Source organism: Helianthus annuus, chromosome 15, assembly GCF_002127325.2.
Source record: "Helianthus annuus cultivar XRQ/B chromosome 15, HanXRQr2.0-SUNRISE, whole genome shotgun sequence".
In the NCBI taxonomy this organism is placed as follows: Eukaryota; Viridiplantae; Streptophyta; class Magnoliopsida; order Asterales; family Asteraceae; genus Helianthus; species Helianthus annuus.
In genome coordinates, this window is record NC_035447.2 from 29,706,639 (window position 1) to 29,722,643 (window position 16,005).

At 32.2% G+C, this 16,005-nt stretch overlaps 2 protein-coding genes across 3 annotated transcripts; one reads left to right on the forward strand and one right to left on the reverse strand.

Moving 5' to 3' along the window:
* Nucleotides 1-2,801: 2,801 nt before the first annotated feature.
* LOC110911184 (photosystem I assembly factor PSA3, chloroplastic) lies at nucleotides 2,802-5,620 on the forward strand. Its single transcript, XM_022155787.2, has 3 exons — nucleotides 2,802-3,222; nucleotides 4,067-4,231; nucleotides 5,091-5,620. Exons 1-3 carry the CDS (start codon nucleotides 2,860-2,862, stop codon nucleotides 5,409-5,411), a joined length of 849 nt encoding a protein of 282 aa, XP_022011479.1. The 5' UTR covers nucleotides 2,802-2,859; the 3' UTR covers nucleotides 5,412-5,620.
* A 947-nt stretch (nucleotides 5,621-6,567) lies between these two features.
* On the reverse strand, nucleotides 6,568-8,819 carry LOC110911185 (uncharacterized protein At4g28440). Of its 2 annotated transcripts, none has more exons than XM_022155788.2 (3): nucleotides 8,667-8,819; nucleotides 7,337-7,552; nucleotides 6,568-7,156 (listed from the first exon to the last, which is right to left on the reverse strand). In XM_022155788.2, the coding sequence occupies exons 2-3, from the start codon at nucleotides 7,548-7,550 to the stop codon at nucleotides 6,966-6,968; spliced, it is 405 nt and encodes a 134-aa protein (XP_022011480.1). In that variant the 5' UTR covers nucleotides 7,551-7,552; nucleotides 8,667-8,819; the 3' UTR covers nucleotides 6,568-6,965. The 2 variants fall into 2 exon arrangements, with proteins under 2 accessions (XP_022011480.1, XP_022011481.1); XM_022155789.2 differs by lacking the exon at nucleotides 8,667-8,819 and adding an exon at nucleotides 8,485-8,629.
* Nucleotides 8,820-16,005: the final 7,186 nt, after the last annotated feature.

Genomic DNA, 16,005 nt, shown 5'->3' on the forward strand with positions numbered 1-16,005 from the left:
TTGAAAGACTTTGTGTGTTTCAGGAAGGAGAAAATTCAACCCTTTTTTTTTTTCTCATCTGGTCATATAATCCACAAGTTGATATGTGAAATAATGGAAATTCATAAGTGTAATCAGTGATTATGTAAAATATTCAAGTTTTAAAAATAAATAATATACTTTTAGCATGAAAAGTTAGTTTAACACGTAAAATGGAAGAACAACATACATAAAGGCATTGGCTTATGGCAATTCATATTAAAGAAATATGGAGAAATCATACCAGGATGAGAGCTTTGAGGGTATCTCTTTCAAGGGCAAAGCCTCTTTGGAGATAATTTAACACCACTTGGGGAGTAGTTTTATCAAAACAAAGAATCCTTCTTTTATAGTAGTAGCGAAGAACAAAACTACAAGTTATACCGGATAATACAAAACAATCAAATGAAACGATACAAATATGTTTGGTTTGTTAAGACATAGGAAAACAAGCAGAACACTTCCATTTTTGTGGAATCCATTTAAATTGATGGGAGTCCCATTAGCCAGATAGAAAGCTATAATACTCTCATTATGTATAATTTGAAATGAAATTAAACCTGTATATGCATTTGAAATCAAATTACAATCGGGCTGCTTTAGCAGAGGATGCCATAAGGGTGCCTAGGTGACGGAGCATGACAGGACCGTATTTTTGGGACAATATTTGGAGGTTGCGAATAGGGCTTGAGCCTAGCCTGGTGGAAGTTTCCGATAATCGGAAGTTTTCATGGAATGTTTTTCCAAATCCATTTGATACAACTAAAAATCACTATAAGAGCACCCGTAGTGGGGCATTTTTTTTTTAAAAAAAATTCAAAAAAAAAAACGCCGGAAAACGCCCCGGCATCCACTACACCCGGCGTTTCCGGGCGTTATTTTCGAAAAAAATGGCTCCGGCGTGTTAATTAAAACGCTTGCACACAACCATGACCAACCAATCACCACTCACATGTCTGACAAGTTCATTTAATGCCGCCCACTTTTGCAAAGGAGTAGCAGCTTTCTCTTTGCCCCAACCAATGAGAAACTAGTAAGTGTTTTTTTTTGTTTAATGATTGGAAGGGGTATTATTTGGGCGTTATTGGAATAATGCCCCACTACACCTCTTTTGCTATAATGCCCAACGCTGACTAGGATGCCACGTGTCAGATAATACCCCATGGTGAGGGCATTATTTTTGTTCACCACTACCAGTGGTCTAAGAATGCACGAAAACGAAGAGAGGAGAGGAGTTTCTAAGGATGAAAATATTTCCATAATTTTATTTATTAGCTAGCAAATTTGGTCATGAAAGCATCAGAATATATAGTACTGAATCTCTCAACATACATGAAAAGTTAGTTTAACATCTGATCGTAAGTTCGAACCTTCGTTTTACGTTGTTTTAAACATTTTTTCCCTTTTGCTTTTCCCCTGTTTTTCCTTTTAGTTTTTTCTTTTTTATTTTTTTTTCCTATTTCGTTTTCTTTTGTTATCATTTAAATTGCACTCTAGTAAACAATTTTTTTTTTTTAAATGAAACGTTTTTATTTCCTTTTATTATTATTAAAAACTAATGAAACAAATGCGTTTTTCACTAAATATATACTTGATGTAAGATTGCGAGTCGTTATGTATAGCCCACAATTTCATCATAGAACATTAAATTACTTCTATTGATCATTGTTTTGGTTTAATTTGATTAATGAATTGAATATGTCCTTTGTTTTAATGATGGTAGGTTGGTTGTTTTGAAGGTGTGTAACACCAAATTCATAGATGTGGTTTATGGTTCCGGACAGGTACTTTTAAACATTTAGTTAGTTGTTTATTTTGTGTCAATTGTCTTTTAATATGTACCTTTGTGCTTGATGAAGTTGGACTATGGTATGTGCGAAAGTACCATACGCGGTTATGTAAAGATGGCACAAGCTTTCCTAGACGTGTTTGCTTTTTCCGCTCATGTTCCCGAGGAGCTTATGCCACTTTATGTCTCAACAGGGCTGTTCTTCTGTCTCCTAGGCCATCTGCTGTTGGTACGGGTGTTATGGACATGACAACAACCTCTTCAAAAAGACTCGCGGCTTGCTCGAAGTTCACTCGAAAAGGCTCAGCTTGAAATTAGCTCGGTGGTAAACAAGTCGGCTCGGCTTGGCTCGGTTTGGAAAAGAAATCGGTTCTAGGTTAGGTACGAAATTGGTTATTTTGTGCACCTCTATAGTGTATGTCCCGTATGAAGTTGCCAACTAAATTCTCCATTAAATTGTGTAAAGTCGTCGATTATTTTCTGTAATCATAACCGAAGTCATTGGTTAATCGGTTAGGTTAATTTTGTTGGTTTTTAGTTCGGTTCGGTTAATAATCAAGTCAAACAAATCCAAAAGTTTTTACTTAGAAATACATGTAATGGATGTATAAATACATGAAAGAGATGTATAAATAAATAAAATGAATGTATAAATAAATGAAATGAAGGTATAGATGCATGAAATAAAAGTATAAAACATGAAATGAAAGTATATATAAATATAAATGGTCGGTTAATTTCAGTTAACCGATGGTACAAAAAATAACCGATAATCAACTTTTGGTTAATTCAGTTTTAATTAATTTCAGTTCGGTTTCATCAGTTTTTTATTTGGTTTTGGTTAACGGTTCGGTTATTGAACACCCGTACTCCAAACCAAACCAAACCAAATGTACTAAAAAGCAAGAGGTCGAAAACCTAATAAAGAAAACTACAAGGGGGCAAACCATAAAAACCAAAAAACACATGATTACAGGATTAAATCCTGCAACCACAGATACCCCAACAGATGAGGCTAACAAAAATATCAAACTCCACACTCAAACATAAAAATGGTGGTTATCACCTCCATCACCACCACTAATCTCACACACACCTACACTCTCACCTGCAAGCCTGCAACAAACTCTCTCTATTACCTCCACAAATCCCCAACCAAATCCACCACTTGTAGATCATCCAATGGAGTGGTGGTTATCAGGTCATACATGGAGGATTCTAATACAATTTCTGGTTTCGCCAACAAAATTATTGGCGCCTTGCCGGTAATAGGTCTTGTAGCCAGAATTCTGACCGATACCGGTGGCGTTGGCGGTGATTTTATAGATTTTGCCGAGTTTAGAAGAAGAGTTGGAAAGAATTCGTCGGTCAATGATTCTAGGGCTTTTATTGACTTTCAGGATCGAAGAGGACGGGTATGTATGTTTGTTTGTTGGAATATTAAACTGAATATATACGGAAAATAGTGTCGGTTCGTGTTTGTTTGTTTAACTTTAATCGAACAACATGAGTAGGTTAGTGAAAACGGTTTTCTTGTTCGTGTTGGTTTGTTAAGAAAGTTAATGTGTTCGTTTTCGTTTATGTTTGTTGGTGAATCGTATAAATGAATGGTTCACGAACATAAATGAATGGATATAATTGAGCTAAGACCAATCCAAAGTACCCGTGGCGGCTTTGATGGTGTGCGGGGAGGACCTCCGCACAAGGCCGTGATTTTGAGTATACGCCCATTTACAAATCATTTTTGGTGGTTTAGAATTTATCCCACTTGGTATTAGGCTTATTGAGCCCAATACTAATTTGATTTTTTTTAAATAATAATAAAACATTACAAAAGGGCAGATTTTTTCGAGCTCGAACAGGGTACGTGAATTCTCAAATACGCATCTGCAAAGTACATATGAATAAAAATTGATGTAGTTAGATTAAATTGGTTGGGGTGGTATTTTAATTTCATAAACTACACAAAATTGTAATAAGCCTAACAAATTTAAATGAACATATTAAATATTAATTAACAAATATAAATGAACAAACTTGTACAAACAAGTAAATGAACTAATGTAAGTGAATGATCGTTCATGAACATAAATGAACAAACGAGACATGTGTTCATTTTTGTTTGTTTAACTAAGTGAACAAAAAAAATGATTCATGTCCGTTTGATTCACGGATGGTTCATTTACAAGCGTAAAAACATGGAGATTTGAATTGGAGGATAATTGAACAATTAGGTTGAAATTTGTTGATGTGAAACAGGCAGGGGATCCTCTATACGTGTTGATATGCTGCTGGTTAGCTGCTGTAGGAGCTGGATTGTTGAAATCTGAAGAGATTTTGGAAGGAGTTGCTAGACTGAGGATTTCGAATGATATTGAATTTGAGGAGGAGACGTTCATCGCCATGATGAATGAAGCCAGAGAGGTTTGTTTCTCAACATTCAAAGTAGTAGTGGTTTTAAAATGCGTGCACCAGGAGTGCATAATGTGCGATGCATGCGTGATACATCACTACAGGTGATGCAACCACGAATTATGCAGTTGACTAGTATTTGAATAATTAAGACCATCGATTGAGCAATGAGTTTGGAAATGTTAAAAAAAGTTTAAAATCAGTGGAGGTAAATGAAGCGTACATGAATCTTTGTTTAAACTAAGTGTAATGGTTTCATTTTTTTTTAATTGACACGTCATAAAGTGTCTGCCACATCACTGCCACGTAAGCATGAGCTCTTACTCAATTTTTTTCACCTATAGTGTGTAATGGTTTCACGAGTTTTAACTTCACGCCTAAAAAATTTCCACCTCATCAAGGGTGTTAGCCCATTACACCTAGTCTTGCTATCCACTGATTATCTTTTTTTTAATTAACTTGAAATAGGAGATAATAGTATAGGAAAAAATTCAATAAATAATAACCAAGTTCTATAATTGTTCAATTTTATATTGGAAAAAATATAATCACTAAATAGTAACCAAGATTCATATATATTTCATTAATTCACTTAATTTAAAAAATATATATATTTATAAAAATTACATAAAGTTGGAACATTTAGTTAAAGTTGAGTATAGATTGAGTGACTTACATGAGACACTTAAGAAATTTGGTTATCTATAAGTAATTTTAAGTATGTTTTAATAACGAACGCCTCACATACGTGATGCACTCACATCGCACATCGGCTTTTAGGATTAAAATGCATCAGAGCGCCACACGCTTTTTAAAACGAAGATTGAAACCTAAATGCTTTACAAATTCTAAACATTTTCTTAACCTACAGAAACGATCAAAGCTAAACGTACCCGCACCCGCAATTCCGATGGAGGCCCGAGTTGAGAAATCTCTTGACGCTATACACGTTTGTTGTTTCGGGAGAGATCTTATTGAAGAAGAAGATGAACAACTTCTATGTATCATGCTCAAAGTCGTCTTCCCCTCTGTTGGGCAGTCTGAGATTGCGGATATGGTGAAAGCCAAGGCTAAAAGAGTTGCAGAAGGAGGTGAAGAAGAAAGGTACCCGGAACCTAAAGCGTTGTCTAAAGAAGCTGTGCAGCTTCAAATGAAAGATCTCCAGTTTCTGAAACAGAACAGCGATGATTGAAGATGAGATTACAGTAAGTGTTGGAATGTTTGAGGGTGAGAATTGTTTCTCTTACTGTTCTTTCTGTAATTGCTTGAATACCCAGGTTGTAGATTTATAAAAATGGTAGCATGAATGCACAAACAATCAATGTCACAAAGTTTTGGAAGCAAAAATGTTGCATTATATAGACAAGTTTAGTTGTGAGATTATTTGGATGTGGAATTGACTTTGTGAAAATCACTTTAAACATTGGTAAAAATCACTTGGTAAAAATCACTTTAGTCTTCAAGTGCTTCTTTTGTCCTTGGTAAAAATCACTTTAAACACCGGTATCCCCAATAGTGACGTTTTTGGTTGTCCTTAAGGGATGTGGCACCAACGTAGATGATGATGATGATGTGTGTGTGTGTGTGTGTGTGAGAGAGAGAGAGAGAGAGAGGGGGGGGGTTTGAGACTGTTCGCGGGGCAAGTCTGACATGATTATGGTTTTTGGGCATTCTATTGGAGAGCTTTATCGAACAATGTGAAATTTGTCATGGTCCGTCATGCCTATGCCTAGGCGTGTTTTTGGCAATTGTCTTTGGTTTCATTCGAATATTGATATATTGATGACATTCGTTAAAAGCGAGATTCGACTAAAAATGAGTGAATAATTGTATGAACTAATGCACCAAATGGGTTTTACATATGCTTGCGTTCAGTTTTGTTGTTTGGTCATGGTTTTATATGCATAAATAATCGATCGATCGTCCCCATTAGTGTCTCGATGTTAATCGTGTTTTGAGCGGTTATGACCATCGGATGTTTGTTGTTGATTTGATCGTGGGCGCCACGTCAGGTGGTGATTTAACGATTGGGATGTTATCAGGGTATTAAAAAGGGGGAAAGACAAGTGGGAGATGAAATGATCGTTCTACCCTCATGTGCAGTGCACATGACATAACCTAACTGAAAATTATAACTGGGTTTGTCATAAAGCACATAACGTGCAACATTTTCAAACTTTAAGGACAAAAGTCATCAATTTTAAAGGTAAAGGACAGCGCCTGAAATTTAGGACAAATATAAAGGACAAAACTTGTAATTTACTCTTTTCTTTATATGTTCTATTTTTATGTAAATAATACCTTTTTAATCTTTACTCAAAACTTAATTAGTTTTAACAGTTTATACATAAGTAACCTTTTTATCATTAGAATAATAACTTCCGGGCCAACATGATTAATAACTCATGATACATTTATCCAACAACAATCCGAAATTCGATCTCTGCACTCATTTTATACTTCCAATTTCAGGTCCTATTATTGAAACAAAACCAAAACAAACATGCTTTTGATCTCATCCAGCTCGCTTACTAAAATCGCTGAAGGTTCCACCACTTATCCCAGTCCTTATCATCGCTCGTTTTCCAGATTCTTCACTTAAATATCAAAAATCATGAACTATAGAAGAACATAACTATTGAAAAATCCCAATCTCAAAAAACCAATGGAACTCTATCCAGAAATTTTAGCTGATTCAGTTCTTATGACACCAATAATGGCATGACACCTCAGCATTTCATCTCCTTCACTCTTCCACGACATTCACAAGCTCATATTCAACGAGGGACAAATTGTTGTATTCTTTTACAATGAAACTGGCAGGTTCTGTCACCTCGACGCGGCCCCACTTGTCCACTGCAAGCCTCATTGATCCCTTGAACATGTCGATTTTTGCATTGCGTAGAATTACAGTGCCATCAGCTTTCATCAGGTCCACTGCAACGTACGTTTAACATAGAAAAATGAGAATGATTGACCTCGTTAGAATATATTAGGGTTAGGCCATTAGTCAACTATTCAGCCCGTTTAGGTTACGGTTAACTATATATAGTTTTACATTGCCTTGACTGTTTCTGTTTCTGATATGATACAAGTATATTTTTAACAGAAAATTACCTTGACTGTTCCGTGCTGTGAACAGTATAGTTCCGGTCTCGTCACCTACCAAACATTCAGCGATTCGCATTTGACGGTCATCAGGCCGGCCCTTTTGCAAGACTAACTTTGAACTAACAACTTTCACAAGCAGATTATGGCCACTGGTTCCAGGACGCAGGTTATCAACCTTGGTGAAAACAGGCTTCCTCTTAGGTGATTTTGTTTCCGCCATTCCTACAAAATTATCAACATCAATTACCTCCACAGATCAGTAACCGAAAAATTTACACGAAAATTTCACAGATTGAACAATCCTAAATGACTAACGTCCGCAATTCCGCATCCTAAATAGCAATTGAACAACTGACAACAATCTTAATTAACCTAATGTAACATATGCCTCTCATACATAGTTGTTGATGGCGAATAGCGACAAATAGCATGGCCGGCCCTGGGGGTGGGCGGGGAGGACCACCTGCCAGGGTCCGATATTTCGAGGGGCACGTTTTTTTATGAAAAAACCTGATATGTATATGTAAAATATATTTTTAATTGGGTACATCTATACAAACACCAATATAGCCCCCCTTACAAAACTATTCTTTATGGTTTAGATTAGTTATCAACCCCTTTGGCATTAGGTTTAGACCTTTAGTGAGCCAAATACCTAATTTCGTTAAGACCTAAGAGCACATTTTTTCGAACTCGAACAGGGTACACGAATTCTCAGGGCCGGCCTTGAGTCAAATAGCAATAAGGAACCTGCATGCTACATAGCGAATAGTGATAAATAGCGCGCTACTATTTTATAAATAGCGATACACCGGAAAAAAATGAAAATTATATATGCTATTTTACATGTTAACAAAAACCTAAAATCCAGTTATTTTATTGTCACAGCCCTAATAGCAAGCCTAGACCTATACACTACGTAGCTAATAATATTAAAATCAATGCGGTTGACAAGGAATATGAGAAATTCTCAATCAACAACAATTAGGACGTAACTAGTATATTACAGATATCATGATGAAAACAGCAAATCAAACAGTGTGTAATTCGATCACATCGATTTAGCTAATTATATCGAAACAGAAACAGCTAAACTGAATTACGCACATACAAATACTGTAAAATTAACAATGAAATAACGAAGGAACATTTACCTAATAATTTCAAAATCAATGCTCAATGCTAAATTGAATTACGTCGATTTGGTGAATGATAACGAAACAGCTAAATTGAATTACGCAGATACAAATACTGTGAAATTGACGATGAATTTAACAACATGAAAAGGATGAAGTGACGAATGAAAATGGTAAAAGTATGAGAGAATTCAAATTACCGTTTTGGATGGACTGTTTTTGGAGATGGTACGAAGAGGATGAATTGTTCTTTACAGTTTTACCGTGTAAATCGCCGTTAAAGTGGATGGTGTCTAACGGTAGCCTTTAATTTTCTGAAAAATTCTCAAACGCATCTGAACCGTCCACGTTGAGTATCTCATGAATAAACTTCCCAAGAACATAGTTTAGCTTCGAGCTACTACAAGATTACTCAAAGTGTAAAAGATGGTGAGTAAATAGTTATGAGTATTGGGAAAATAAAATAATTTTCAAAAAAAAAAATATATAAATAAATTGGGAAAAAAATGTTACTGTATACATATTTTAAGGGGAAATTATTCATCGTTTGTATTTATTTTTTTAATATATTTTGAAAGTGGTTGTGAGTAAGGTTGGAGAATTCGTTAATGACTAGTTGGCCGGTTAGGTGGGAACCAACGATTGCTCGGAATTAATCGAGATTAATCGGATCAGTTTTTTAGATGTAATTTTCAGTTTTATGTATACATATATATATTTTATAAGTAAACATCTTTTCACTCTTCCTCAACTCATTCTTTTTAAGTATGCAAGATTAATTGTCGGAATTCACATGGTTTGGTTAGAAATTGGCTAATTTATAGGTTTTGGCCGGAATAATATATAGATTTTTTGTCGGAATCTGGCAAGAATCATCGATTTTTGCCCACCCGACTAGGTCCGACCAGAGCCGACTAATGATTAATAGACTGGTTAACGAAAAATTACTCAGTTACTAGCCGACTAGCAATTAACCGCCGACTAGTGGCCGAGTAGTCCCGATTTTTATAATACTGGTTGTGAGTAGAGAAGAGAGAAAATTGTAATGATAAATGTATAAAAAAATAGAGTTAATTACACAAATGGGTCCTGTGGTTTATACTTAATTTCGCCTTTGGGTACTAACTTTATTTTTTAACAGGTTTAGGTTCTATGGTTTCAATTTTGTAACACCTTTGGGTACTAACACCAAAATTAGTTAATTAATGACTAAAATACCCTTACATTTTTTTAAGTTTATCAATGTAACACATTTGGGTACTAACACCTAATTTTATTTAAGTTTAAATCAATTTTACAAAATCTGTTTACTTTTTTTTATTTTCATCTTTTTATTATATCTCTTAATTAACATAAACTCTATTTATTTTTTATTTTCATATTTTTATTTTATTTCTTATTTAACATAAAATCTATTTGTTACACCAGTATTTTTTTAAATAAAATCTACTTAGCTATATAGTTTTATGTAAATTAAATTTCTTACTCGTTTTAAATAATGTAAACCTTACTCGTTTTCAATTTTGGATTGAAATGATTGATAATAATAAATATCTTTCATGTAAAAAAATTTAAGCCTTTTTTTAACTCGTCTTTTTTTTCATTTACATTTTACAATTTTAGAAAGATATTTAATTTACATAAAATTATATAGCTAGATATTTTAGATAAAACTATATAGCTAGGTATTTTAGATAAAACTAAAAAAATTTAAGCCTTTTTTTAACTCGTTTTTTGTAAAAAAGATATTTAATTACATAAAACTATAAAGCTAGTAGATTTTACTGGTGCAACTAGTAGATTTTATGTAAATTAAATATCTTTCTAAAATAGTAAAATGTAAATGAACAAAAAAACAAGTTAAAAATGGCTTAATTTTTTTTACATGAAAGATATTTACTATTATTATTATCAATCATATATATCCAAAATTGAAAACAAGTAAGGTTTACATTATTTAAAACTAGTAGGAAATTTAATTTACGTAAAACTATATAGCTAGTAGATTTTATTTAAAAAATCTATTTAAAAAATATTGGTGTAACAAGTAGATTTTATGTTAAATAAGAAATTTAATAAAAATATGAAAATAAAAAAATAAATAAACTTTATGTTAATTAAGAGATATAATAAAAAGATGAAAATATAAAAAATAAATATATTTTGTAAAATTGATTTAAACTTAAATAAAATTAGGTGTTAGTACCTAAATGTGTTACATTGATAAACTTAAAAAATGGAAGGGTATTTTAGTCATTAATTAACTAATTTTGGTGTTAGTACCCAAAGGTGTTACAAAATTGAAACCATAGAACCTAAATCTGTTAAAAAATAAAGTTAGTACCCAAAGGCGAAATTAGGTATAAACCACAAGACCTATTTGTGTAATTAACTCAAAAAAATATTATTTAATTGAAATCACATAGAACATGTAGTTGTTTTTAGGGTAATTATATGATTTATTTAGTGGAAGGGATGTAAATGCTCACGCGTAATTAAACAAGATTGTTAAATATGATATATTTAATTAAACAGATTAAGGGATTGTAAGCAGGTTGCATTCATGTCGTAATTGTGTTAAACGGGTTGGTGGGCATAATACACAGGTTAACTAGCTTAGCTGATCGATTTGTTTGATTGATTGGGTTTACTGGTTGATTTGGTTAAACTAGTGAACTCTATCACGACCTCTATATTAAGCAAGTCAGATATAATAACCTAAAATCTAACTATTTTAGTCTCATGTTTTAGCAACCTTGTAATAATATATATGACTTGTATAAAAAATTATACAGTTATTTTACTCTAACTCTCTTCATTTAATTATTTCTTTTTTATAATATATAATATCTTAGAATTAAGATCCCATACAAACATTATCTTATTTAAAAACAGTAAGAACAAATCTTGAATGTTTTATTAATTGAATTAAGAGCTAAGATTGATTACACATCATTACTAACAATAATTATACTATTTAATGAGATTCAATGGTGTTTTAGTCATTTTCTCATTTTCCAAGAACTACTAATTCCATCGGGTTTTTAAAACTAAATCAACTTTTATATACTTTAGTATTTTATTTAATAAACAATACCATAAAATCAAGCATTTTTTTATCTTTAATGTGAGTATAATATTTCTATCCCCTTTTTTTTAAATGCCATTTTTTTAAAAGTTGCAAAATAGTGTTTTGTAATTGTTGGTTATTTTATGCTATAAATGTGTATGCAAATATGTTATAAGTATATAACACGTATGAATGTGATTTCGAGAAAATAGAATCTCGATGTATGTCTCGTTTTTTAATTAAAACATGTATTTCGCGATTGATTACGTATTATGCATGTATGATTAAACACGGTTGATATAAAATACGATTTCCATTACGATCAAAGTTTCGAGATTACAAGGATTGAAATGAAATGCGAATACAAGCTTTTTAAAAATAGAAGTACGAAAATACGGAACATTACAAATATTCCTCTTGCGTGACACGAGATGCTTAATTGACTGTCCTTTGACTTTGGGTCTTCGCGTGACGCGACGGTGATGTTCCTTCCCCGTCGCGCGATGCGATAGGGCTATTTTTCTCGGTTTTCGTTCCCATGATCCACCCGATCACATACAATCCGTCCAAGGGCTCGATTTATCTCAGTTAAGCTCGTTTTCAAATTCTTTCTCTTTCGGGAACCTGCAAATCACACAAGACACAGTAATATACAAAACCGATGGTAAAACGAATCGATAAATAATACAAACTATACACAGAAATAGCTGTAATTTGCAATACATCATATACATAGGGTGGAACTAAGAGTAGGTCAAGAGGGTCCGCTGATCTTCGGACATTTAAATGGGTTTATATTTGTAAAATCCGAGTTTTCTTTTAAGAAAAAAAAATACTTAGTTGTAACTAGTAGTGAATAGAAGTTTATGATGACCTCCCGACCATAACATTTTGATTCTGCCAGTGCATATATGTTTGACATGTAAGAAGCATTTGTTGTGCACATGTCTGGATTATCGATCGTCACTATGAATAAAAGGACAATATTCAAAGAAATCGTTACTTATATAAAGAAAATATATGTAGTATGTTCTTTGCGTTAGAGTAATGGGTAGATTAAATAATAAGACTTAGATAATTTAGTTATCTTCTAAAAAGTACATCGTATCTATATCTATATCTATACTATTTACTCCATCCGTCCCATTTTAAATGTCCAAAATTTCCATTTTTTGGTTGTCCCAATTTAATTGTCATTTCCAAAAATGTAAATATAATTTCCAATTTTGCCCTTACCATTACATAAAAGAGCCAGGGAAGACAAATGGTATTCTAGCCAAATAAACTAAGGACATTATTGTCATTTTACAACCCAAAAAATAAAATACTCAAGTATTCCTTAAGATGTGAGTTTTGGGTCCCATGACATCTAATTAGGGACGGAGGGAGTAATAAAGTAACCTATGAGAGACACGTGTCGTATTACTATGCATCCTCAGAATTGTTTTCCCGACATTTTTTCTCTAATTTAGTTAATATCTTTTAGGTTTAAATATTATTATTTCCTAACTTGTTAGTGATAACACATAATTATTGATAAGTTTATTTTTTTTATTTTACGTATTCTATAAATAGAGGACTCCACCTTCATGTTTAAGGATTCTGCTCTCTCACTCTATACTCTTAACACACACTATTCTCCTTAGAATAGTACTTATTCTCATGCCAGTGGGTGGTCACAAGGAGAACCCTTTTTTCCCTCCTTGTGGCGAGTCATCAGTGTTTTGTTTTGCAGGATATTCAGCTAACAGTGAGTGGAGGAAGAGATTTAACCCTTAATTCACGAGACAGTCAGCTGAGATAATCTAGTATTAACCAGTGTCTCATCACAAATAGATCATAATGTTGTGGACTAATGTGAGTATTATACTTCATAGTGTAACGTTAGTTGAAAGCCCCCAATGTAATTATAAATTGTTCGGAGGAACAAAGTTTAAAATTCATGATACACTATGTGTCCATGCATCTCCTCAGCTCTGCATTATATTATACAATTATACAAATATGAATGAAACTGAATCATATCTTATTATAACCAAAAGTTTTTGTTTTCTTTTTCATGTCCACTATCCAGATCCAATAATAATGCAATTAGGCAAAGTTTAATGATGAATCAAAAGTTTCATAAATATAGTGATTTTGCGTATGTTGGTTGTTCACATGAAACTTAATTATTAACCTATCATTAAGAAAAATATGAACTATATATATATCACTTAATTTTTGGGAAAACATATAAGGGAATAATATATTTGAGAGGATTATGCATCCACCTCAAGGACCAATATCAGTTTTAGTTGATGTATCTTTAAAGTCACATCATGATATTTATGTGATCCGTTGCCCAATTAATAAGTTATGGCACATTTATATCCTTATTATTCCAATTTGTAATGTTAGTTCATCTCTAGTTATGGATGATTTTTATGTTTCCTTCTTTAATTTTTCCCACTTGTCATTTATTAGGACTATTTTTGCCACATGTCATGTTGTGAGTATTCCTACATTTTATTAACCCTTTTATTTATTCTTGATTAATAATAATAATAATAATAATAATAATTAATAATTAATGGTATTGATTGATTTAATTGATTTTAAATTTTTAGTAAGAAATGTTTTTTCTTTAAAAAAAAATTAGGTATTTTTTAAACGTTGTCAACATTTAGATTTAATTAATGCATTTACTGCAAGTAAATTATAAATCAGTTGTAATTACCTAAATTCAACTATGCATATCTTTAAATGCGTATCTTGCATGCAGGTATTGTAGTAACACTCTTAGTTGAAAAACCATTAGTTCATTACAATCTTATCACTTAAGTGTGAGATTTTGGGTTCAAATCTTACGAAAAAAAACAAGATATTCGTCGTCAAAAAACAACATATGTAGAGTTTTTTTTTCTCAAAAGGGTGTAGTTATTTGGTGGCGATAACCATGGAGTCCCCAGATTTAACAAGGAAGAAGATAGGATGGTTAGGGGATTTCTTAGTATTTCTTTATTTTTTTTATAAAAGAACTCGTTTTGATAAGTACTTTTGAAACAAGTCATTTTGGTAAATAATTTTGTCAACTACACTCTTTTAAAAAAACAAAACCTCATCAAATGTACACCAAAAGTTGTATAGTTTAACTCGGTAATATTATTGGTATACTTGAGAATAATAAAATAATTAAAAAAAATGCAAATGAGGTGCTTGAAAAATATATGGGTGTATACTTTTATACTTTTTTTAAATTTTATTTAATTGTTTTTCAAAGATATATTTTTAGAAACATACTTTATACGTAAAAATTTTTTTTTACATGGAGGTTATAAAAGATTGCTTCTTGATGAGTTTAGCCAGCTATATATTGCATTTTATATAAATAGGCATTTAAATTTTATGATATATTATTATACCTTTTATTTTACCATTATTACATGTAACAATATGTAATTTCGGTGATGAGATGTTTGGTAAAAAACATTGAATTATAGAGTGTTTTTAATTTACAACCCCATGTAATACACGGGTTTCTAACATATTTATATATAAACACACATACATAAATTAGAATGATCAAATATTCCTAACTTACTTCTTTACTCGTCTTGAAAAAAAGACTTAAAAAGCACTAATTAGATAATGATCAATAGCAATTATAGTAAGAATACTTAAAGTACACTATACATTTTAGGCTATAGGATGTGGTCATGACCTTCATGGTCTCCATGACCCTACACATCAGCGTAATGTTACTCATTTTTAATCAATCATTAAAAACCACTACCCTAAGGGTGTGGTCATGATCCAAACCACTATTCTCTTATTTTAATTTATTTTTGTGAAAAAGGAAAAAAGAAAATATTGAAAAATGAAAGGAATGGGGTGGTGTGGTCATGACCCAAACCACTACCCTAAGGGTGTGGTCATGACCCAAACCACTATTCTCTTTAGTTTAATCCATGCCAACCATGGTGGATGAGACAATGGGGTGGTGTAACAATTCATTAATGGTCCTATATAGCGATTGATGACCCAACCATGTCCCCCACACACTTTAGCCATATACCTGTTAATTATATTGGTCTTGAAAATACTAGTTTGATAATACTCTTGGTTAACTTTTTAAAGCAAAAAAATGCATAGTATTACTTCTTTTTTTTTTCTTTTAACTTTAATGGTGTGAAATGTTTTATCATATAATTTCACATTGTAAGTGTCAAGTTCATTTCTACCAACCATAGAACTTTTATAACTATATAATATAGTTCTTCTTCAAAATACAAGATATAAAAATACAAAAAAGTTGATTATCATTTCAAAAGAAGACAGGAGTCCTAAGTCCTAACTATCAAGTAGGTTGTCTCCTCAATAATAGCCCACCTTAAATTTTGTACTGTTCCTCCTAAAATAAATATTGACCAACCTTTTGATTCCATTAAGTAATATGTAATCTTTTTAGAAACAAAAAAGTAATCTTA

Excerpts from the sequence above, each read along its gene's own strand:
- LOC110911184 (XM_022155787.2), top strand. The coding sequence starts at position 2,860 with ATGGTGGTTATCACCTCCATCACCACCACTAATCTCACACACACCTAC. Across the intron at positions 3,223-4,066 it reads TTCAGGATCGAAGAGGACGG|GCAGGGGATCCTCTATACGT; the intron begins GTATGTATGTTT and ends GATGTGAAACAG. Across the intron at positions 4,232-5,090 it reads TGATGAATGAAGCCAGAGAG|AAACGATCAAAGCTAAACGT; the intron begins GTTTGTTTCTCA and ends CTTAACCTACAG.
- LOC110911185 (XM_022155788.2), bottom strand. The coding sequence starts at position 7,550 with ATGGCGGAAACAAAATCACCTAAGAGGAAGCCTGTTTTCACCAAGGTT. Across the intron at positions 7,157-7,336 it reads CACAGCACGGAACAGTCAAG|TGGACCTGATGAAAGCTGAT; the intron begins GTAATTTTCTGT and ends CGTACGTTGCAG.